This window comes from Dendrobates tinctorius, unplaced genomic scaffold, assembly GCF_039654945.1.
Source record: "Dendrobates tinctorius isolate UK_male_01 unplaced genomic scaffold, ASM3965494v1 ptg000099l, whole genome shotgun sequence".
Taxonomy (NCBI): domain Eukaryota; kingdom Metazoa; phylum Chordata; class Amphibia; order Anura; family Dendrobatidae; genus Dendrobates; species Dendrobates tinctorius.
In genome coordinates, this window is record NW_027361767.1 from 3,300,026 (window position 1) to 3,324,258 (window position 24,233).

At 53.1% G+C, this 24,233-nt stretch overlaps 1 protein-coding gene across 1 annotated transcript; it reads right to left on the reverse strand.

The window, feature by feature from the left end:
• Nucleotides 1-658: 658 nt before the first annotated feature.
• ZNF653 (zinc finger protein 653) lies at nt 659-23,345 on the reverse strand. The gene is made up of 9 exons (XM_073587455.1): nt 23,025-23,345; nt 14,180-14,223; nt 13,713-13,910; nt 6,407-6,820; nt 6,163-6,319; nt 4,116-4,224; nt 3,260-3,374; nt 3,077-3,176; nt 659-2,958 (listed from the first exon to the last, which is right to left on the reverse strand). Exons 1-9 carry the CDS (start codon nt 23,300-23,302, stop codon nt 2,781-2,783), a joined length of 1,593 nt encoding a protein of 530 aa, XP_073443556.1. The 5' UTR covers nt 23,303-23,345; the 3' UTR covers nt 659-2,780.
• Between the last annotated feature and the right edge of the window lie 888 nt (nt 23,346-24,233).

Sequence of the window (24,233 nt, forward strand, 5' to 3'; positions counted from 1 at the left end):
TTCCCCATCACCTGTGAGTGATATTATTGAGAAGTGGAAGGAACCGCAGCAACTCAGCCACAAAGTGCAGACCCCGTAATGTTATAGAGCGGGGGGCCGAGTGCTGAGGAGCAGAGGGCAGAAAAGTCACCAACGCTCTGCTGACCCCATAACTGCAGAGTCCAGACCTCCTCTGGAATAACATCAGCACAAACACTGCCAGAAGCTTCATGGCCGAGCAGCTACATGCAGCCATACATCACCAAGCACAATGCGGAGCGTTGGTGTAAAGCCTCCACCACTGGACACTGGAGGAGACGTGTTCTGTGCAGTGACGGATCACACTTCCCTATCCGCATCTGATGGAGGAGTGTGTTTGGTGACTCCAGGAGAACATTACCCCCTGACTGCATTGTGCTGCTGTACAGATGGTGAGGAGGATAATGCTCTGGGCTGTTATCACGGGGCAGCCTCGGCATCTTAGCGCCAGTAATAGGAAATCTTAAAGGTGGGGTCTAGGCTGAAGTCGTACAAAGACTGCAGACTTGTGACTGGTCACAGCGCGGTGTGTGAACGCCGACCTACAGCAGGGAGAGCACAAACGATCGATCAGCACTTACACTACAGACAGAACATCCCGGCTGATGAGGATGAATCCTGGCAGAAAACACAGAGGACGTACAATAAATAAAGAATCTTTTAATAGAAACAAGGCAGCAAGCGACACACAGAAGAGCGGCAGTGACTAACTGAAATATGGGAGAAGCGGCGCCCTCCGGCCAGCGATGCAGACGGGGGGCACGGCCACATCTGACTATGAAAGCAAGGAGGGAGCAGGGAAAAAATTAGTTTTTTTTAAATGTAAGACTTGAAAAACTTTTAAAAAATGTTTATTTTACAGGGAATGGATCTAAGAACAGATGAATATGAGGAGGCCATCAGCATGGAGGCAGCACATTTAGAGGGGCTACAAATAGTGACGATCTGCAATTATCTGATTGTTGTTTTGATAGATGGGAGCCTTCAACAAAGGGAGCGCTGAGCTGGGAGAAGCCCCCGACCCCCACCAGTCTTGGTTTAGCAGAGAAGAATGCAAGGCTGCCTTTTTTTCCACAACCCACCCTAAGAAATCTGCATTTGGGTAACGGGATGAGCTTGGAGCCTTGTCATGAAGAAAATGGTCCATGACAAGGCTCCAACCTGCAAAGCCGATCTGGCAACTGCAATCAGAGGAAGTTGGATGCAGATTGATGAAGAGTGCTGTGTGACACTCATTAAGTCCAGGCCTCAGAGACTGCAAGCTGTTAGAAAATACTAGTGATGTGTTGGAGGGGTTTTTTTTGTTGGTTTTTCATGATTCCATAATTTTTCCCCTCAGAATTGAGTGATTCCATAGTTTTTCGCTCTGCTTCTTTTAAAAAAGTAACCATTACTGACTGCCACATTATTTGTTCTTGATTATTTCTTTTAGTGTTTCGTAAAGCCAGAAAGTTGCCATTTGAATTGACTTTAGTTTTATGCCATGTCTGTGATCTGCTTTTTTTCAACAAAATTAAACACCTGAATGAACATCCTCCAAGGCCGGTGATTATGTAATTTTTGCCAGGGGTTGTATATTCAACACTAGGGCCCTCGATAGCAAAAATTAGATCAAGGTCTACGGGGACCGATTAGTAAAAGGAGATCAGCGATAAAACGTAGCTTATTAGCTGAGCCTTACCGGCCCGAAGCAAAGATATTCAGTCATCAAGAAACCCCCCCAAAACCGTAACATCCAGACGTCCATCACCCCCTTCCCCATTAGTCAGAATAAGAATAAACATTCCCGCTATGACCAACCTAACCCTGACCCCTAGACGCGCGTTACCGCCGTGTGATACTACATTTCCCCACTGCAATCGGATGATCGTCGTGGGCCCTTCCTTATTAACCCCTTCACCATATTTAGTATATGGGAAAACTGACCTGGAACTATGATTCTCCAGGTCCTTACAAGTACGCAGATAGAAAAAAAAATATATACATGTTTAGTATCTAACTGGTGAAAAAAAAATGTGGAAATTTTTAAAACAAAAAAGTTTTTGTTTCTGTCGCCAATTTGAGACCTGTAAACGCCTTGATTTTTCAGGATCTGGGGTTGGGTGAGTGCTTATTTTTTGCGCCCTGAGTTGACATTTTCATTCATACCATTTTGGGGTAGATACAAGGCTTTGATCACCCCTTTGGGGAAAGAAAAAAAACAAAGCATCTAATTCTGGGGATTTTTTTTTCTTGTAGGGCCATTTACCAATCACATTAATTTAGTTTATATTTTCACAGAATCATCATGACAGGCACGGAGGTCTTCAGCAGAACCCCAGCTGTCATGGCATCCTATCGGTGCCCCACTGCTGGCCATTAAAGGAACATGATGGCTGATCCATCATCTGCCGGGAAACCTGTGGGCTTTGTCAGAGCGCCGTAATGTGACGTACCAGTACGTTATACAGTATGTCGTTAAGGGTTTAGAGGGGTTGAATGGCTGATCCGATTTGTAGTTATTACCATGAGAAATTGCAGGAATAAAAGATCTGAAACGGGGCGCTCCTAACGCTATGAAGCTGTACATTTTTGCTTTTGCCCTATAGGTCACTATCGCTTGGACAAGAGTTTATTTACAATGAGTGGACAGATCTGAGAGCCCTGGCTCTCGGCGGGTTTTGAGGAGGCCATGCTCAGCGGCTGGTAGAGCCTAAAACCCTTTAAACTACCTACTAAAACTTATAAAACTGCGGTGTGACCTGGACGCTCTCCACCGCTCCTCACGTAGCTCTCCCCTCTGGGTGACTCTTCAGCTTGTGGAACTTGACGCTTTCCCGTTTCTCAAAACGTTTCCCGCAGTGTTCGCAGGAGAAGCTGTACTGGTTCATGGAATTATGCTTCCTCATGTGCCAGTTCAGAGACGCCCGCTGCCGGCACTGGAAGCCGCAAACCTCGCACCTGTTGGGGAGAGATAAAAGGAGCATCACAAGCTCTGCAGGACTCGGAACGAAAGGCTTCAAGATCTCTGCTAGCAGCCAGTAAGTGGATGTGTACAAGCAGGAGGCAGGTTTCTTACTGTAGGGGGGTCTCTCCGGTGTGAGTTCTTCTGTGGACTTCCAAGTGACTTTTCCTTTTGAACGATTTGCCGCAAGTCTCACAGATGAATTCCCGGACGCCTATGGAGAGAGTGAGAGATGGACATGAGACCGAGGATGTGACCCGCACCGGCGGCAGTGCTGCGTCCAGCAGCCGCACATACCCGTGTGTATAATCATGTGACGGCGCAGGTGATTGGTTAGGTAGAACTTCTTCCCGCAGCCTTCTTCAGGACACACTTTGGTTCTTCCTTTTCTGTGAATCAGATTCACGTGATTCTATGGAAAAAAAGAAAAATTGCCATCAGTCAAAATACCAGGGAAAGCTAATCCGCTGAGCATCAGAACGAGCACCTGTTCCTGACACATCAGTAGTCTGCGGCCATCAGATGGGACCCTTGCCGACCGCCTCATATGGTCTGGGATCTCCAGGAACTCTTCTGATTAGTAGGCCCAGTGTGACATCATGTTGCAAAGATGACGTCATGCCTACAAATCAGGAGAGGCGCTGTGGATTACAGCTGATAGGCAGTTGGAAGGGGTCCGGTCCAGCAGCCAAAGAACACAGGCCTGCAAAACAGTCTGATTGGTGAAGTTCACAGCCATTTAAGTGTGCAGAACCGGGTGACCCGGCGCTGCAATGTAAAGGACATCTCAGGATTCAAGAGGGACCCCCCGGTCCAACCCTTAAGGAAAACCATCATTTTATAAGAAGGGAATATCCCTTTAGACATGCTTCATTCTATGTTCTACGACAAGATGAGCTTGCAGAAGCGTGTCCTCCATCGCTGAAGCTCTAAAGGTGCGCGCTGCTCCAATATGTATAGCTGTTTTTATTTGTGAGTGCCACCGCTGTGGGGGTTCACTTACTTATTTCTGAACAGTCTACATTATACAAACACGACCTGTTCTGATCGAAAGGACTTTAAAAGGCCAGAGATCGTCACACTACAGAGGAATGGGTCCAGCTGGAAGACACCAGAGGGAGGGCAGCTGCAGCCCAGTACGAGATGATGATACCTGGAAGCTGGTGAGAGCGGTGTAGACCTGAGCGCACCCCTCGTAAGGACAGTGGAACATCTCCGGCACCCCATCAGCATCTGTCACCGGAGCGCGACGGTTCCTCTTCCTGTGAGGACACAAGACAAAAGTTACCGAGGAACTGTCCCTTTTAGAAAAATCTGATTAATAATAGGAGATGGAAATATCCATAACGTCGATTGCGTCTGTGCCCACAGGATCAGCTGCGAGCGCCCGGCTGATACATAAGGAGATTCCTGGAAAAACTGTGTGGGATCGTTGAGAACATGGAACCCTGCAGATTAACTCCCTAATTTATACCATCAATGGTGCCATGCAAGTGGAGAGAGTTCCCTACATTGCCAGAGCCATGCAAGCCTGACAATGCCCCCTGTTGTGAGTTCATTCTCTGGTTCACCAGTTGTGAGTTCTCCTTCCAGACTCCCTCTGGTGGTAACAGGAGGTAGTGAGGCTGATTTAATCAGTGGAGGTCTTCCACCTGATGGTGTGGATGACGATCGGACCTCAGGAATCTGACTGGATTTAAGACAGCCGACGCCCTATTCTGGTGCTGGTGATTCCTTCTGGCTTGTCAGCTCTTGGTTTTCAGCTCTGTTCCAGTCATCTAAAGCTAAGTTTTTTTCTGCTAATGTTCACACTTGATTTTGTTGGTCTATTCAGTTTTTTGTGTGGTCAGCCAGCCCCGGCTGGGGGCTGCGCTGAATTTCCACTCTTATTTATCTGTATTTGCCAATTTGCTTTTTGTCCCTTACTAGTTTGGCCTCTTTTTTGCTCTGTCTCAGAATATTTCAGAATGCTGATATAGTGGGAGAAGTCTAGTGACTTCAGGGTTAATTTTGCTATCAGAAGTGTTGGACATTATTTTTGTAGGGTTTTTTGCAGGTTGCAGACAGTGTCTTTCCTTTCCTGTCAGTTTGGGCCCCATCATTTGCTCAGCCTATTTTCCTGCCTGTGTTTGTGCTTTCATCTTGTTTCACCGTCAATACATGTGTGGGGGCTATCTATTCCTTTGGGGTCTGTTCTGGGGCAGTTAGTTTTCCCCTTTTCATGCTATAGGCTTATGTAGTCCTCCGGCTGTGACGAAGCGTCTAGGTTCATCGTAGGTACGCTCCACGGCTGCTGCTAGTTGTGTGGTTAGGATCAGTGATCTGCAATCTGCATAGTTACCAACCTCTCCGGTTTTCTGTGACTTAGCTTGTTTTGCTTTTTTCTCCTCGGTGACTCATTCATAACAGCCCCCTATGGCTGCAATCTTTACCCCCAGCCACCCCAATCTCGCCATTTTCCAAGATACGCAACGTTTTTATTTTTCGGGATCTGGGGGCATATTTTTTACGTCCTGAGCCGATGTTTTTACTGATACCATTTTGGTGTAGGTACGTTGTTTCATGGTCTTTTATTGCAATGTTGCGGCGGCCACAAACCCGCCTAATTTTGTCTTTAATTTTTTCTCGTCACGCTGTTTACCGATTGGATTTATTTCAGATTTTGATTCATCAGACACTTTTGAACGTATTTTTTATTTAATTTTTAATGGGGCGGTGATTTGAACTTGTGTTTATTTTTTTTCCTCATACCTTCTTTTTCACTGTACTTGTTAGTCCCCTCAGGGAAGCTGCAATCATCTCATTGCTTATTCCTATACGTAGTGGTATGTCAGCCGTGCTATGTATAGAGAAAAATCACGATCTCCAATGATTGCCAGCTAAACACTGGATGTAACAGGAGGATCGTAGTGACCGACACAGATCTTCAGCAATCACGTCATGGGTGTGCCAATGGGAGTGTGGAATGACATGCATCACTGCTGGCGCATGCTAAATGCCGCTGTCAGATCAACAGGTTAGCATCTGGAGGCGGCACTCGACTCCACCTGCGGCTGTTAAAGGCAAATGGGACTACAGCAGGACGGATTCAATGGTAACTGGTGGGTAACCAGAGTCTGGAGGGGCATCATTACAGGGAAAGGGGGACCTATAAGAAAACTTACTTCGTAGCTAAGTTCCCATTACGACTGTGCAATCACCTTGGGGGTCGTTTGATGACGACTTGCTCCACTCCGTACTCGCCCGTCTCCAAGATAACGCTTTCAACTGGCTCTTCCACTGAAACGGACTCCGGTAATGGGGAGTCTATTATTACCCCGTCGGTTTCCGTTTCCAAGGTGTAGAGCGCGTTCTCATCTTAAGAAAAGCACAAGTGGGAAGTCCACCATGAGAACACCCTCCTGTGTTGGGGCTTATTGCCTGCCCCCTCTCATACCCACTTACCCATCATTGCCCCTTCGCTCCCGTCTTCCTCCTGCTCCTCGCCCTGGGTGAACGCAGACACTGGTTCCAGTGTGGTACATGTGCTGTCATCTCCGCTGCCGCCGTCACTGACATCCAGCTGGATCCCTTCTGCTGTCAACGCCTCGTCGTATCCAGGCCCGGTGATGATAATGACCTGGGAGGCGCCAGCTACCACCTGCCCAAGGGCTTCCTGGGTCACTTCTTCAAAGACGCCATCTGCACCTGTCCCCATGGGGACACACATCACGGTCTCCGTCTCCTCGGTGCACTGCTCCTCTCCATCGGTCATGCTCTCAGAGTACAAGGTGTGGAGCGGCTGATCCGGCTCGGAAACTTGAATGACGGGTGCCGGTGTGGAGGAGGAATCTTCGGAACTGAAGTCATCATCGCTCACTGTGAAAAAAACAAAAAACCTTTCAGAAATTGAGAAACTACTAATGGGTTGTACACGTCACTCCTCCATTCTTTGTACTGCATCTCTGCTTCACCTGGAAGTCAGTAAATAGAGAGGAGAGTATAAGCCTTAAAGGGGTAGTTCCAAAATTAAAAGTAAAAGGGACGAAATTACTTATCACTGATCACATTACCACTCAGACCCCAGTAATACCAAGAGGGGGTCTCCGGGTAATTAATAAAGCGGAGGTGCGCATACTCAACCTGCTCTCTGTTCCTTGTCTGTGGATCCAGAGCCCTGCTTAGCATAGCTGGGGGTTCAAGAGGTCACTAAGTTATCCCCCAATCGTACAGATAGGAGACAGTCATGGCCAAAATGGTTTGTACTAGTGATGAGCGAGTGTGCGCCTTTAATATGTTGTTGGCATCTTTCCAAAATTGTGAGATAACTTTGTTTCAAGCACATGATGCGCGTACAATCTCACCTGTGGCAAGTAACAGGTGTTGGAGACATGAAAATCACACCTGAAACCTGATAAAAAGGGAAGACGCTGACTTCATCTTTGCATTGTGTGTGTGTGTGCCACACTAAGCATGGAGGACAGAAAGAGGAGAAAAGGACTGTCTGAGGACTTGAGAACCAAAATTGTTGCACAATTATCAACAATCTAAAGGTTGCAAGTTCATCCAGAGATAGACTCCAGTGGTCTTGATGATGTTCATCAGCTCCTCCTCACTATGCTCCGTTCCATTGGCCTCAAGGACACCGTTCTCTCCTGGTTCTCCTCCTATCTCTCTGACCGCTCCTTTACTGTATCTTTTGCTGGTTCCTCCTTCTCTCATCTTCCTCTTACTGTTGGGGTTCCTCAAGGATCAGTCCTAGGTCCTCTTCTCCTTGTACACTGCCCCTATTGGTCAAACAATCAGTAGATTTGGTTTCCAGTACCATCTCTGTGCTGATGACACCCAATTATACGCTTCATCTCCTGACATCACGCCAGCCTTTCAAGAAAACACCAGCGATTGTCTAAACGCTGTGTCTAACATCATGTCCTCACTATATCTGAAACTGAACCTGTCAAAGACTGAACTCCTTGTGTTTCCTCACGCTACTAACGTACCTATACCCGACATTGCTATTTCTGTGTGTGGTTCCACTATTACTCCCCAGCAACATGCCCGCTGTCTTGGGGTCATACTTGACTCCGAGCTTTCCTTTGCCCCCCACATTCGATCACTGGTTCGCGCTTGTTATCTGCACCTCAAAAACATTTCTAGAATTCGACCTTTTCTTACTTTTGACTCCGCAAAAACTCTTACTGTTTCTCTTACTCATTCTCGTCTCGATTATTGTAAATCTCTTCTAATCGGTCTCCCTCTTACCAAACTCTCCCCTCTCCAATCTGTCTTGAATGCTGCAGCCAGGATCATATTCCTCACCAATAGTTACACCGATGCCTCTACCTTGTGCCAGTCATTACACTGGCTACCCATCCACTCCAGAATTCAGTATAAACTTATTACCCTCACCCACAAAGCCCTCCATGGCTCAGCACCACCCTACATCTCCTCCCTTGTTTCAGTATACCACCCTACCCGCGCCCTCCGTTCTGCTGATGACCTGAGGTTAGCATCCTCAATAATCAGAACCTCCCACTCCTGTCTCCAAGACTATACACGTGCTGCGCCAATTCTTTGGAATGCACTTCCCAGGTCAATACGACTAGTCCCCAATCCCCACAGGTTTAAGCGTGCCATGAAAACGCATTTACTCAGACTGGCCTATCGCCTCAACACATTAACCTAATCTATCCCTGTGTGGCACAACCAAAAGTTCTACCATAACCAAATTCCCCGCATCATGTTCCCACATGCTTTATGCATCCATTAGCCCTCTGTGTCTGTACTGTTACACACTTAACATTATGAAAAAACCAAAAGCAAAACACAAAACAAATATCCTGGAATAAAAAAGTAAAAAAATATATATTGCAAAAATTGCATGAAGGTAGTAATAATAGTAATAATAAGGGTATTTTCTGCTCAGACCCAGTTTCACACTTAACATTATGGCTGCTCCATACAATCAGGGCAACTGTTACCACCCACCTTTCGTGTCTCCCCTTTTTCCCTCAGACTGTAAGCTTGCGAGCAGGGCCCGCATTCATCTTGGTATCTGTTATAATCTATGTGATTATTGTTATGCTGTAATGTCTATTGTCTGTACAAATCCCCTCTGAAATGTAAAATGCTGCGGAATATGTCGGCGCTATAGAAATAAAATTTATTATTATTATGTTCCTTTGTCCACAGTGTGCAACATAATCAAGAAGTTTACAACCCAAGGCATTGTAGCTAATCTCCCAGGACGGCAGAGAAAAACTGATGAAAAGTTGCAACGTAGGATAGTCCGGATGGTGGATAAGCTCCAAACAAGTTCCAAAGAAATTCAAGCTGTCCTGCAGGCTCAGGGCGCATCAGCGCAAACTATCAGTCCATATGTGAATGAAATGAAACGCTATGGCAGGAGACCCACGAGGATCCCACTGCTGACAGACCAAAAAAAGCTACACTGCAGTTTGCCACAACCCTTCTGGGAAAGCATCTTGTTGACTGATGAGACTAAAATATAGCTTTTTGGTAATGCACATCATTCTATTGTTTTCCTGGAAATGGAATGAGGCCTACAAAGAGGAGAAAAGAGCTCCTACAGTCAAATATGGTGAAGGGTCAAAGATATTTTGGGGTTGTTTTGCTGCCTCTTGCGCTGAGTGTCTTGATTGTGTGCAAGGCATCATGAAATCTGAACCTTACCAAAGGTTTTTAGGTGGCAATGTAGCGGCCAGTGTCAGATAACTGGGTGTTGTGTCCTAGGTCATGGATGAATTAATCCAGAATTTAATATGATCTATACAGACTTTACCCTGCCATCTGCTACCATCGCACTCTAATCAACATCTCCATTTCTCTATTTTTCCTACAGGTACGTTACCCAGCTTTTCCACACCGGCTTTCTCATACCTCTGCTCCTTGCAATCACTTGGTATGCTTTTCAACTAAACCCTGCAATACCCCCAATATTATTTATGACCTTGTTTACCCCGCCTTGGTCATATGCATCTGGCTCACTCTTATCTGATCCAGATGAGCACAGACCACTCCTCTCCGCTTCACACCCGAATGCACTTTGAAGCACATATACTGCATAGCATAAGTCTACCAAGACGTCAGTCTGCCCAGTGCATTACATCTGACCACAACCTACTAACATTCTCTTCCCTCTCCAGGTCCACAATCCCCACCCCACAAATTGCACACCCTCGCAGAAATCTCAAACATCTGAATCTACACTCACTCTCTGAATCCCTTCTCCCTCTTACAGATATAAGTTCGCTACACAAGGCAGATACCGCTTTATATAACACGACAATAGCTGCAGCTCTTGAATCGGTCACCCTTCTCACACATACCAAAGCTCGCAAAATCAACAGACAACCCTGGCACACCAGCCTGACCAAAGAACTGACGCGGTCTTCCAGGGTTGCTGAGCGGAAATGGAAAAGATCACACTTCATCGCATTCAAACAATCCCTAGAATAACTACCGTATTTTAATATATATATATATATATATATATATATATATATATATATATATATATATATATATATGTACTGCAGGGTCCAGGGGAGGTGGGGGCAGCTTTGGAGCGGTGCTGTGAGCTGGTAAAAGCTGCCGAAGGGAGCCTTTGATCTCCTGCTCACGCTCATATAATATGCACTGCCGCTGTCCATCACCATGGTGCTGAAACCGCACCACGGTGACTGGCTGGGGGAGCGGTGCATATTATAGCTGCCTGCGCCCTCCTTTGATCGCACATGATCCCCTGTGTTAGATATCGCCCCCATGCTGCTGCCCATAGTAAAATAAAAAACTCTTTCCTTACCTCCTCCAGCGCTGATCTCCCGGTGTCTCTGCTGCTGCTGTCATCAGCACTCTGCTGTGCTGATCACATGACCGGCTCTGAGAACCAGGAAGTGGAGGAGGAGCTCAACCACACTGAGGGAGACACGAGGAGGGACAGCGCTGAGAAGGTAAGGAAAGAGTTTATTTTACTAAAAGCAGCAGCATGGAGGCGATATCTAACACAGGGTGATGTGTGCCAGCCACAGGGGGGCCAGTGTGCCAGCCACAGGGGGGCCAGTGTGCCAGCCACAGGGGGGCCAGTGTGCCAGCCACAGGGGGGCCAGTGTGCCAGCCACAGGGGGGCCAGTGTGCCAGCCACAGGGGGGCCAGTGTGCCAGCCACAGGGGGCTATATTCAATATAAGGTGGCCATATCCAGATTAAGGGGGCTAATTTTAGGGTGGGGGGGCTATGAGGGACATATACCCTATATGATTTGTTAGACGGACACTGGCATTATAAGACGGACCCCATTTATTAAAAAATTCTCTATTCCTTCACCACATTTGGGGGTGCGTCTTATAATCAGGTGCGTCTTATAAAGCGAAAAATACGGTACTTTCACTGCCACACTCGCCACAGCAAAACAAACCTACTTCTCATCTCTCATATCCTCCCTGTCTCACAACCCTAAAAAGCTATTCAACACCTTCAATTTTCTCCTCCGTCTGCCAGCACCTCCTCCCTCTCCACTTATCTCAGCTGAAGACATTGCCTCATTCTTCAAACAGAAGATTGATAACATCAGATAAAGCTTTGGCCTCCAACCCTCAAAGTCACTCCTCCTATCTACGATCCCATCCCACTTCATCCCAAACCTCACCACAGTCTTCATCCCAACCCTAACCCATCTCTTCCACCCATCACTAACAACTGGCGTTTTCCCCTCATGCTTCAAACATGCCTCAATCACACCCATCCTTAAAAAGCCCTCTCTTGACCCATCCTCTGTGTCTAGCTATCGCTCCATATCACTTCTCCCTTGTGCCTCAAAACTCCTGGAACAACAAGTCCATTATGAACTGTCCTCCCACCTCTCCTCCTGCTCCCTATTGGATCGCTTACAATCTGGCTTCCAACCGCGTCACTCCACTGAAACTGCCCTATCAAAAGTCACCAATAACCTGCTGACTGCCAAAGCCAAGCAGCACTACTCTGTCCTCCTCCTGGACCTGTCCTCTGCCTTTGACACAGTGGACCATTCCTTCTTGCTACAGACCCTCTCATCTCTTGGCATCACTGACTTGGCCCTATCTTGGATCTGGTCATACCTAACAGACCGGACATTCAGCGTCTCCCACACCACCTCGCCCCCTATCTGTCGGATTCTCGCAAGGTTCAGTCCTAGGGCCCCTGCTCTTCTCCATTTACACCTTCGCCTATAACAGTTCATAGAATCTCATGGCTTTCAGTATCATCTCTATGCTGATGACACACAGATCTACCTCTCTGGGACAGATATCACCTCCCTACTAACCAGAATCCCACAATGTCTGTCCACTATTTCATCCTTCTTCTCTGCTAGATTTCTAAAACATAACATGGACAAAATAGAATTCATCATCTTTCCCCCCCCCCCCCCCCATCTCACTCGACTCTCCCAACAGACCTATCCATTAAAGTAAATGGCTGCCCACTCTCTCCAGTCCCACAAGCTTGCTGCCTAGGGGTAATCCTCGACTCTAATCTCTCCTTCAAACCACATATCCAAGCCCTTTCCACCTCCTGCCGACCTCAACTCAAATATTTGCCGGATCCGTACATTTCTCAACCAAGAATCTGCAAAAACCTTAGTCCATGCCCTCATCTCCCATCTAGACTACTGCAACCTCCTGCTGTGTGGCCTGCCCTCTAACACCCCTCCAATCTATCCTAAACGATGCTGCCCGACTTATCCACCTGACCCCCCACTATTCCCCAGCCTCTCCTCCATGTCAATTCCTTCACTGGCTCCTCAGAAACTCCAGTTCAAAACCCTAACCATGACATACAAAGCCATCCACAACCTGAGTCCTCCGTACATCTGTGACCTCGTCTCCTGGTACCTACCAGCATGCAACCTCCGATCCTCACAAGATCTCCTTCTCTACTCCCATCTTATCTCTTCTTCCCACAATCACATACAAGATTTCTCCTGCGCATTCCCCCTACTCGAACTCTCTACCCCAACATACCAGACTCTCACCTACCGTGGAAACTTTCAAAAGGAACCTGAAGACCTACCTCTTCCAACAAGCCTACAACCTGCAGTGACCACCGATCTATCAAGCCGCTGCACGACCAGCTCTACCCTCGCCTACTGTATCCTCACCCATCCCTTGTAGATTGTGAGCCCTCGCTGGCAGGGTCCTCTCCTCCTGTACCAGTCATGACTTATAATAATGCAAACAACGACCCCAAACATACTTCAAGAAGCAGCCAGAAATGGATGGAAACAAAAGACTGGAGAGTTCTGAAGAGGCAGCAATGAGTCCAGATCTAAAGCCTATTGATCACCTGTGGAGTAATCTAAAAATTGCTGTTGGGAGAAGGCGCCTTCACATACCAGAGACCTGGAGCAGTTTGCAAAACAGGAGTGCTCCAAAATTCCAGGTGAGAGGTGGAAGAAGCTTGTTGATGGTTATAGGAAGCGACTGATTGCAGTTATTTATTCCAGGGGGTGCCAACAATTTTGTCCAGCATATTTTTGGGGTTGTGTGAAATTTCCAATTTACCTTTTTTTCTTGTTCCAATACACAGAGGAAATAAACGTGTAACTGCAATAATGTTCTAGGAAAAATACTACATTTTCTGGAACAATTTCAAGTGTGCTTACATTTTCGTCCATGACTATCTTGCAATTTTGGGAATAGCCCTTTAAAAATGTCACCCCGCCTGTTGCCACCACTGAGGGGCGCTCTATATACCACACTATACAAATGTCTTGCCTTTATGATTAAGCATCTTCAAGGGGCACCGTAGGTCTTGAGAGAAGTGGTGCCCGGCCTGGCACTGCCACACCGCTGTGGTATAGAGGAGCTGACTGGTATCGAGCTCGGACAGGGCAGGCTCATGGGGGCAGTGGCTCTCGTGGTCATGATACCAGGTCACTAAGCTGAGCAGGTTGTTCACACAGCGCTTCTGCCCTGGAAAGACATGAAAAGGTGAGGCGTCTGTGCCGCGGGGTATTTGCCCCTTCTGAGCCCACAGATCTGTGCCCACCCTCTTATGAGCAATGCCCACAGCACTGGAGAAACACCATACAGCGTTTAGCTCCACTGTTAGGGGTGAGGCAGGGGCCCAATTACAAGGCTCTACCCCCTCATGTAATATTACATTAGGGGGGGGTAGGTGACTATTCTACACTCATGCCCTCTACACCATGCTGGGAGTTGTTGTTGTAACAGGTACATACTGATCCTGTGCGGTGGGTTCACCTGGAGATCACCATCCGGCTTCCTGTAACAGAGAAAGAGACGTCAGCGATCACATAGATGTGTCCATTACATGAGGACTTGTCCTCACTGACAATCGGGGCACAAAAGTCACATAGGGGGTCCACAAAATAACAATGGTGTGATCAGGAGTAAATTGCACCACTGTACAGCTCACCCTGCCACCCCGTGACCCCCTCCCCCAAGGAGCTGGCCATCCCGTGACCCCCTCCCCTAAAGGAGCCCTCCCCCCTCAGCACACACAGGCTGTCCCCCCTCCTCCCCCCGCAGTACACACAGCCCGTCCCCCTACTCCCCCCTCACTACACACAGCCCGACCCCCTCCTCCCCCTTCAGTACACACAGCCTGTCCCCCCCTCCTCCTCTCAGTACACAGTCCGTCCCCCCTCCTCCTCTCAGTACACAGTCCGTCCCCCCTCCTCCCCCTGTACACACAGCCCGTCCCCAACTCCTCCCCCCTGTACACAGCCCGTCCCCAACTCCTCCCCCCTGTACACAGCCCGTCCCCCCCCCCTCCCCCCTGCACACAGCCCGTCCCCCCCCCTCCCCCCTGTACACACAGCCCGTCCCCCCCCCTCCCCCCTGTACACACAGCCCGTCCCCCCCCCCTCCTCCCCCCTGTACACACAGCCCGTCCCCCCCCCTCCTCCTCCCCCCTGTACACACAGCCCGTCCCCCCCCTCCTCCTCCCCCCTGTACACACAGCCCGTCCCCCCCCCTCCTCCTCCTCCCCCCTGTACACACAGCCCGTCCCCCCCCTCCTCCTCCTCCCCCCTGTACACACAGCCCGTCCCCCCCCCTCCTCCTCCTCCCCCCTGTACACACAGCCCGACCCCCTCCTCCCCCTTCAGTACACACAGCCTGTCCCCCCCTCCTCCTCTCAGTACACAGTCCGTCCCCCCTCCTCCTCTCAGTACACAGTCCGTCCCCCCTCCTCCCCCTGTACACACAGCCCGTCCCCAACTCCTCCCCCCTGTACACAGCCCGTCCCCAACTCCTCCCCCCTGTACACAGCCCGTCCCCCCCCCCTCCCCCCTGCACACAGCCCGTCCCCCCCCCTCCCCCCTGTACACACAGCCCGTCCCCCCCCCTCCCCCCTGTACACACAGCCCGTCCCCCCCCCCTCCTCCCCCCTGTACACACAGCCCGTCCCCCCCCCTCCTCCTCCCCCCTGTACACACAGCCCGTCCCCCCCCCTCCTCCTCCTCCCCCCTGTACACACAGCCCGTCCCCCCCCCTCCTCCTCCTCCCCCCTGTACACACAGCCCGTCCCCCCCCCTCCTCCTCCTCCCCCCTGTACACACAGCCCGTCCCCCCCCCTCCTCCTCCTCCCCCCTGTACACACAGCCCGTCCCCCCCTCCTCCTCCTCCTCCCCCCTGTACACACAGCCCGTCCCCCCCTCCTCCTCCTCCTCCCCCCTGTACACACAGCCCGTCCCCCCCTCCTCCTCCTCCTCCCCCCTGTACACACAGCCCGTCCCCCCCTCCTCCTCCTCCTCCTCCCCCCTGTACACACAGCCCGTCCCCCCCTCCTCCTCCTCCTCCTCCCCCCTGTACACACAGCCCGTCCCCCCCTCCTCCTCCTCCTCCTCCCCCCTGTACACACAGCCCGTCCCCCCCTCCTCCTCCTCCTCCCCCCTGTACACACAGCCCGTCCCCCCCTCCTCCTCCTCCTCCTCCCCCCTGTACACACAGCCCGTCCCCCCCTCCTCCTCCTCCTCCTCCCCCCTGTACACACAGCCCGTCCCCCCCTCCTCCTCCTCCTCCTCCCCCCTGTACACACAGCCCGTCCCCCCCTCCTCCTCCTCCTCCCCCCTGTACACACAGCCCGTCCCCCCCTCCTCCTCCTCCTCCCCCCTGTACACACAGCCCGTCCCCCCCTCCTCCTCCTCCTCCCCCCTGTACACACAGCCCGTCCCCCCCCCTCCTCCTCCTCCCCCCTGTACACACAGCCCGTCCCCCCCCCTCCTCCTCCTCCCCCCTGTACACACAGCCCGTCCCCCCCCCTCCTCCTCCTCCCCCCTGTACACACAGCCCGTCCCCCCCCCTCCTCCTCCTCCCCCCTGTACACACAGCCCGTCCCCCCCCCTCCTCCTCCTCCCCCCTGTACACACAGCCCGTCCCCCCCCTCCTCCTCCTCCCCCCTGTACACACAGCCCGTCCCCCCCCCTCCTCCTCCTCCCCCCTGTACACACAGCCCGTCCCCCCCCCTCCTCCTCCTCCCCCCTGTACACACAGCCCGTCCCCCCCCTCCTCCTCCTCCCCCCTGTACACACAGCCCGTCCCCCCCCCTCCTCCTCCTCCCCCCTGTACACACAGCCCGTCCCCCCCCCTCCTCCTCCTCCCCCCTGTACACACAGCCCGTCCCCCCCCCTCCTCCTCCTCCCCCCTGTACACACAGCCCGTCCCCCCCCCTCCTCCTCCTCCCCCCTGTACACACAGCCCGTCCCCCCCCCTCCTCCTCCTCCCCCCTGTACACACAGCCCGTCCCCCCCCCTCCTCCTCCTCCCCCCTGTACACACAGCCCGTCCCCCCCCCTCCTCCTCCTCCCCCCTGTACACACAGCCCGTCCCCCCCCTCCTCCTCCTCCCCCCTGTACACACAGCCCGTCCCCCCCCCCTCCTCCTCCTCCCCCCTGTACACACAGCCCGTCCCCCCCCCTCCTCCTCCTCCCCCCTGTACACACAGCCCGTCCCCCCCCCTCCTCCTCCTCCCCCCTGTACACACAGCCCGTCCCCCCCCCTCCTCCTCCTCCCCCCTGTACACACAGCCCGTCCCCCCCCCTCCTCCTCCTCCCCCCTGTACACACAGCCCGTCCCCCCCCCTCCTCCTCCTCCCCCCTGTACACACAGCCCGTCCCCCCCCCTCCTCCTCCTCCCCCCTGTACACACAGCCCGTCCCCCCCCCTCCTCCTCCTCCCCCCTGTACACACAGCCCGTCCCCCCCCTCCTCCTCCTCCCCCCTGTACACACAGCCCGTCCCCCCCCCTCCTCCTCCTCCCCCCTGTACACACAGCCCGTCCCCCCCCCTCCTCCTCCTCCCCCCTGTACACACAGCCCGTCCCCCCCCCTCCTCCTCCTCCCCCCTGTACACACAGCCCGTCCCCCCCCTCCTCCTCCTCCCCCCTGTACACACAGCCCGTCCCCCCCCCCCTCCTCCTCCCCCCTGTACACACAGCCCGTCCCCCCCCCCCTCCTCCCCCCTGTACACACAGCCCGTCCCCCCCCCCCTCCTCCCCCCTGTACACACAGCCCGTCCCCCCCCCCCTCCTCCCCCCTGTACACACCAGGGCTGTGGAGTCGGAGTCGGTGCTCATTTTGGTGGCGTCGGAGTCGGTATAAAATGGACCGACTCCTAAAATATATAATAAATTGGGTACAGTAGTTCAATGCAGAATATGCTGAATATTTTTTCATAGGAATTTGGGAAAGTTATGAAATGTCCTATAAATGACTGCTCTATTTCTGATCTAAGGCTACATTCACACACAGCGTTTTTCCTGCGTTTTTTGAGGATACGTTTTTCAGTTGCAAAAGCAGATCAGCTTTTAAAAAAACCGCATCACCTGAAAGGTTTTTGAGTTCATAGATAATGTTTTCAATAGCAAAAGCAGATTAGAAACCTGCTCTACGTATCCATTTATCCATATCGTATCTGTACCAAAAAGAATGAAAGCCGGGTAGCACACAGACTAACACTCCTTTTTTTTAGCACCAGTCAGGTACACCTCATAGCTGCCCAAAAGGACGCCCAGGACAGGCATTGCTCATCTTCAGTAACATCAACTGATAGTTGGAATAAATAGACTGCATTCATCACATCTTCTTAAGGTGCAGGCTTTATTCTCAAGTGTAGGGGTGTGTAGTATGAGGTTCTGCAGCAGCTGAGGTAGTATGAAATTCTGCTAAACAGTATGAGATTCTGCCCCCCCACCCCACCCCCAGGTTTGATCCTGGCTACGCCCATAGTGTGAATGTAGCCTGAGGATCTAGGGTTTATCTTAGCCGAGATAAGTCAGTGTGTGTGTGTGTGTGTGTGTGTGTGTGTGTGTGTGTATATATATATATATATACACACACATACATATATATATACACTCACACACAGTACAGACCAAAAGTTTGGACACCTTCTCAATCAAAGCGTTTTCTTTATTTTCATGACTATGATAATTGTAGATTCACTCTGAAGGCATCAAAACTATGAATTAACACATGTGGAATTATATAATTAACAAAAAAGTGTGAAACAACTGAAAATATGTCTTATATTCTAGGTTTTTCAAAGTATCCACCTTTTGCTTTGATTTCTGCTTTGCACAATCTTGGCATTCTCTTGATGAGCTTCAAGAGGTAGTCACCGGAAATGGTTTTCACTTCACAGGTGTGCCCTGTCAGGCTTAATAAGTGGGCTTTCTTGCCTTATAAATGGGGTTGGGACCATCAGTTGTGTTGTGCAGAAGTCTGGTGGATACACAGCTGATAGTCCTACTGAATAGACTGTTAGAATTTGTATTATGGCAAGAAAAAAAGCAGCTAAGAAAAACGAGTGGCCATCATTACTTTAAGAAATGAAGGTCAGTCAGTCCGAAAAATTGGGAAAACTTTGAAAGTGTCCCCAAGTGCAGTGGCAAAAACCATCAAGCGCTACAAAGAAACTGGCTCACATGAGGACCGCCCCAGGAAAGGAAGACCAAGAGTCACCTCTGCTGCGGAGGATAAGTTCATCCGAGTCACCAGCCTCAGAAATCGCAGGTTAACAGCAGCTCAGATTAGAGACCAGGTCAATGCCACACAGAGTTCTAGCAGCAGACTCATCTCTACAACAACTGTTAAGAGGAGACTTTGTGCAGCAGGCCTTCATGGTAAAATATCTGCTAGGAAACCACGGCTAAGGACAGGCAACAAGCAGAAGAGACTTGTTTGGGCTAAAGAACACAAGGAATGGACAATAGACCAGTGGAAATCTGTGCTTTGGTCTGATGAGTCCAAATTTGAGATCTTTGGTTCCAACCACAGTGTCTTTGTGTGACGCAGAAAAGGTGAACGGATGGACTCTACAAGCCTGGTTCCCACCGTGAAGCATGGAGGAGGAGGTGTGATGGTGTGGGGGGGCTTTGCTGGTGACACTGTTGGGGATTTATTCAAAATTGAAGGCATACTGAACCAGCATGGCTACAACAGCATCTTGCAGCGGCATGCTATGCCATCCGGTTTGCGTTTAGTTGGACCATCATTTATTTTTCAACAGGACAATGACCCCAAACACACCTCCAGGCTGTGTAAGGGCTATTTCACCATGAAGGAGAGTGATGGGGTGCTACGCCAGATGACCTGGCCTCCACAGTCACCAGACCTGAACCCAATTGAGATGGTTTGGGGTGAGCTGGACCGCAGAGTGAAGGCAAAAGGGCCAACAAGTGCTAAGCATCTCTGGGATCTCCTTCAAGACTGTTGGAAGACCATTTCCGGTGACTACCTCTTGAAGCTCATCAAGAGAATGCCAAGAGTGTGCAAAGCAGTAATCAAAGCAAAAGGTGGCTACTTTGAAGAATCTAGAATATAAGACATATTTTCAGTTGTTTCACACTTTAATTATATAATTCCACATGTGTTTATTCATAGTTTTGATGCCTTCACAGTGAATCTACAATTTTCATATTCATGAAAATAAAGAAAACTCTTGAAATGAGAAGGTGTGTCCAAACTTTGGTCTGTACTGTATATATGTAATCGATATTATACAGTGTATTACATATTTACAATGTATTACAGTTTTTTGTGTTCTAAAGTTGGATTCCAATAAATAGATATGTTCTAAATATCTTGATTATTGGATCATAGAAATGATTAAATGTCTGATGTTCACATTGTACTACAATAAATTTTTCACTTAAATATAAGCAATATATGTGGGAGCCGGAATTGGAGTCGGTGTAAGGGAAATTGAGGAGTCGGAGTCGCAGGTTTGGCTTACCGACTCCACAGCCCTGGTACACACAGCCCGTCCCCTCCTCCTCCTCCTCCCCCCTGTACACACAGCCCGTCCCCTCCTCCTCCTCCTCCCCCCCGTACACACAGCCCGTCCCCTCCTCCTCCTCCTCCCCCCCGTACACACAGCCCGTCCCCTCCTCCTCCTCCTCCCCCCCGTACACACAGCCCGTCCCCTCCTCCTCCTCCTCCCCCCCGTACACACAGCCCGTCCCCTCCTCCTCCTCCTCCCCCCCGTACACACAGCCCGTCCCCTCCTCCTCCTCCTCCCCCCCGTACACACAGCCCGTCCCCTCCTCCTCCTCCTCCCCCCCGTACACACGGCCCGTCCCCTCCTCCTCCTCCCCCCCGTACACACGGCCCGTCCCCTCCTCCTCCTCCCCCCCGTACACACGGCCCGTCCCCTCCTCCTCCTCCCCCCCTGTACACACGGCCAGTCCCCCCCTCCTCCTCCCCCTGTACACACGGCCCGTCCCCTCCTCCTCCTCCCCCCCGTACACACGGCCCGTCCCCTCCTCCTCCTCCCCCCCGTACACACGGCCCGTCCCCTCCTCCTCCTCCCCCCCTGTACACACGGCCAGTCCCCCCCTCCTCCTCCCCCTGTACACACGGCCCGTCCCCCCTCCTCCTCCCCCGTACACACGGCCCGTCCCCTCCTCCTCCTCCCCCCCTGTACACACGGCCAGTCCCCCCCTCCTCCTCCCCCTGTACACACAGCCCGTCCCCCCTCCTCCTCCCCCGTACACACGGCCCGTCCCCCCTCCTCCTCCCCCGTACACACGGCCCGTCCCCCCTCCTCCTCCCCCGTACACACGGCCCGTCCCCCCTCCTCTTCCCCGGTACACACAGCCAGTCCCCTCCTCCTCCCCCCGTACACACAGCCAGTCCCCTCCTCCTCCCCCCGTACACACAGCCCGTCCGCTCCTCCTCCTCCCCCTGTACACACGGCCCGTCCCCTCCTCCTCCTCCCCCTGTACACACGGCCCGTCCCCTCCTCCTCCTCCCCCTGTACACACGGCCAGTCCCCCCCTCCTCCTCCCCCGTACACACGGCCAGTCCCCCCCCCTCCTCCTCCCCCTGTATACACGGCCAGTCCCCCCCCCTCCTCCTCCCCCTGTATACACGGCCAGTCCCCCCCCCTCCTCCTCCCCCTGTATACACAGCCAGTCCCCCCCCTCCTCCTCCCCCTGTATACACAGCCAGTCCCCCCTCCTCCTCCCCCTGTATACACAGCCAGTCCCCCCTCCTCCTCCCCCTGTATACACAGCCAGTCCCCCCTCCTCCTCCCCCTGTATACACAGCCAGTCCCCCCTCCTCCTCCCCCTGTATACACAGCCCGTCCCCCCCCTCCTCCTCCTGTATACACAGCCCGTCCCCCCCCCTCCTCCCCCTGTATACACAGCCCGTCCCCCCCTCCTCCTCCTGTATACACAGCCCGTCCCCCCCCTCCTCCTCCCCCTGTACACACAGCCCGTCCCCCCCTCCTCCTCCTGTATACACAGCCCGTCCCCCCCCTCCTCCTCCCCCTGTACACACAGCCCGTCCCCCCCCCTCCTCCCCCTGTACACACAGCCCGTCCCCCCCCCTCCTCCTCCCCCTGTACACACGGCCAGTCCCCCCCTCCTCCTCCCCCGTACACACGGCCAGTCCCCCCCCCTCCTCCTCCCCCTGTATACACGGCCAGTCCCCCCCCCTCCTCCTCCCCCTGTATACACAGCCAGTCCCCCCCCCTCCTCCTCCCCCTGTATACACAGCCAGTCCCCCCCCCTCCTCCTCCCCCTGTATACACAGCCAGTCCCCCCCCCTCCTCCTCCCCCTGTATACACAGCCAGTCCCCCCCCTCCTCCTCCCCCTGTATACACAGCCAGTCCCCCCCCTCCTCCTCCCCCTGTATACACAGCCAGTCCCCCCCCTCCTCCTCCCCCTGTATACACAGCCAGTCCCCCCCCTCCTCCTCCCCCTGTATACACAGCCAGTCCCCCCTCCTCCTCCCCCTGTATACACAGCCAGTCCCCCCTCCTCCTCCCCCTGTATACACAGCCCGTCCCCCCCCTCCTCCTCCTGTATACACAGCCCGTCCCCCCCCCCTCCTCCCCCTGTATACACAGCCCGTCCCCCCCCTCCTCCTCCCCCTGTACACACAGCCCGTCCCCCCCCCTCCTCCCCCTGTACACACAGCCCGTCCCCCCCCCTCCTCCTCCCCCTGTACACACAGCCCGTCCCCCCCCTCCTCCTCCCCCTGTACACACAGCCCGTCCCCCCCCTCCTCCTGTACACACAGCCCATCCCCCCCCTCCTCCTCCCCCTGTACACACAGCCCGTCCCCCCCCTCCTCCTCCTGTACACACAGCCAGTCCCCCCTCCTCCTCCCCCGTACACACAGCCCGTCCCCCCCCCTCCTCCTCCCCCTGTACACACAGCCAGTCCCCCCTCCTCCTCCCCCGTACACACAGCCCGTCCCCCCCCTCCTCCTCCCCCTGTACACACAGCCAGTCCCCCCTCCTCCTCCCCCGTACACACAGCCCGTCCCCCCCCCCCTCCTCCTCCCCCTGTACACACAGCCCGTCCCCCCCCTCCTCCTCCCCCTGTACACACAGCCCGTCCCCCCCCTCCTCCTCCCCCTGTACACACAGCCAGTCCCCCCTCCTCCTCCCCCGTACACACAGCCCGTCCCCCCTCCTCTTCCCCGGTACACACAGCCAGTCCCCTCCTCCTCCTCCCCCTGTATACACAGCCCGTCCCCCCCTCGGGCAGCGCAGCATGCAGGGAGCGGCAGTCTCCGGGCACATCGCACAGTAACACTCCGGGCTCTCACCCCTGGGATCCGGACTCCAGCGCCAGCAGGTGTGCAGCCAGGCGGGCATCGCTCCAGGCCTCCCCGGCGCTGTCCCCGCCGCCCCGGTCCCTCCTCCGCATCCAGGCCCCGTGGGCCTCTCCCAGGTACACCCGCCGGCAGTCATACTTCTTCCGGGACTCCAGCCGCCGCCTCACCCGGTCCTTATCATTGAGCCGCGGCCTCCCGCGCATCTTCCTCCCGAACTCATCCTCCTCTTCTTCCTCCGACCCGGGAGTCTCCACCACAGGGGCCGCCATTTTACCTGCTGACGTCACCGCGGGGCTGCAACAAACTTTATAGACACGAACAGCGGCGCACAGTGAGCCTGGTAAGGGGCGGGCACAATGGCGGCCTGTGCCCCTATATACAGTGCTGTCCCTGTGCCCCTACATACAGTGCTGTCCCTGTGCCCCTATATACAGTGCTGTCCCTGTGCCCCTATATACAGTGCTGTCCCTGTGCCCCTATATACAGTACTGTCCCTGTGCCCCTACATACAGTGCTACATACAGTGCTGTCCCTGTGCCCCTACATACAGTGCTGTCCCTGTGCCTCTACATACAATGCTGTCCCTGTGCCCCTACATACAGTGCTGTCCCTGTGCCTCTACATACAGTGTTGTCCCTGTGCCCCTATATACAGTGCTGTCCCTGTGCCCCTATATACAGTGCTGTCCCTGTGCCCCTACATACAGTGCTACATACAGTGCTGTCCCTGTGCCCCTACATACAGTGTTGTCCCTGTGCCCCTACATACAGTGCTGTCCCTGTGCCCCTATATACAGTGCTGTCCCTGTGCCCCTACATACAGTGCTACATACAGTGCTGTCCCTGTGCCTCTACATACAGTGTTGTCCCTGTGCCCCTACATACAGTGCTGTCCCTGTGCCCCTACATACAGTGCTGTCCCTGTGCCTCTACATACAGTGTTGTCCCTGTGCCCCTACATACAGTGCTGTCCCTGTGCCCCTACATACAGTGCTGTCCCCGTGCCTCAACATACAGTGCTGTCCCTGTGCCCCTACATACAGTGCTGTCCCTGTGCCCCTACATACAGTGCTGTCCCTGTGCCCCTACAGTGTTGTCTCTGTGCCCCTACATACAGTGTGGTACCTGTGCCCCTACATACAGTGTTGTCCCTGTGCCCCTACATACAGTGCTGTCCCTGTGCCCCTACATACAGTGTTGT

Coding starts and splice junctions, on each gene's coding strand:
- ZNF653 (XM_073587455.1), bottom strand. CDS start 23,302: ATGGCGGCCCCTGTGGTGGAGACTCCCGGGTCGGAGGAAGAAGAGGAG. Junction 3,177..3,259: donor TCACATGATTATACACACGG/GTATGTGCGGCT, acceptor CTCTCTCCATAG/GCGTCCGGGAATTCATCTGT. Junction 2,959..3,076: donor ACCGGAGAGACCCCCCTACA/GTAAGAAACCTG, acceptor TCTCCCCAACAG/GTGCGAGGTTTGCGGCTTCC.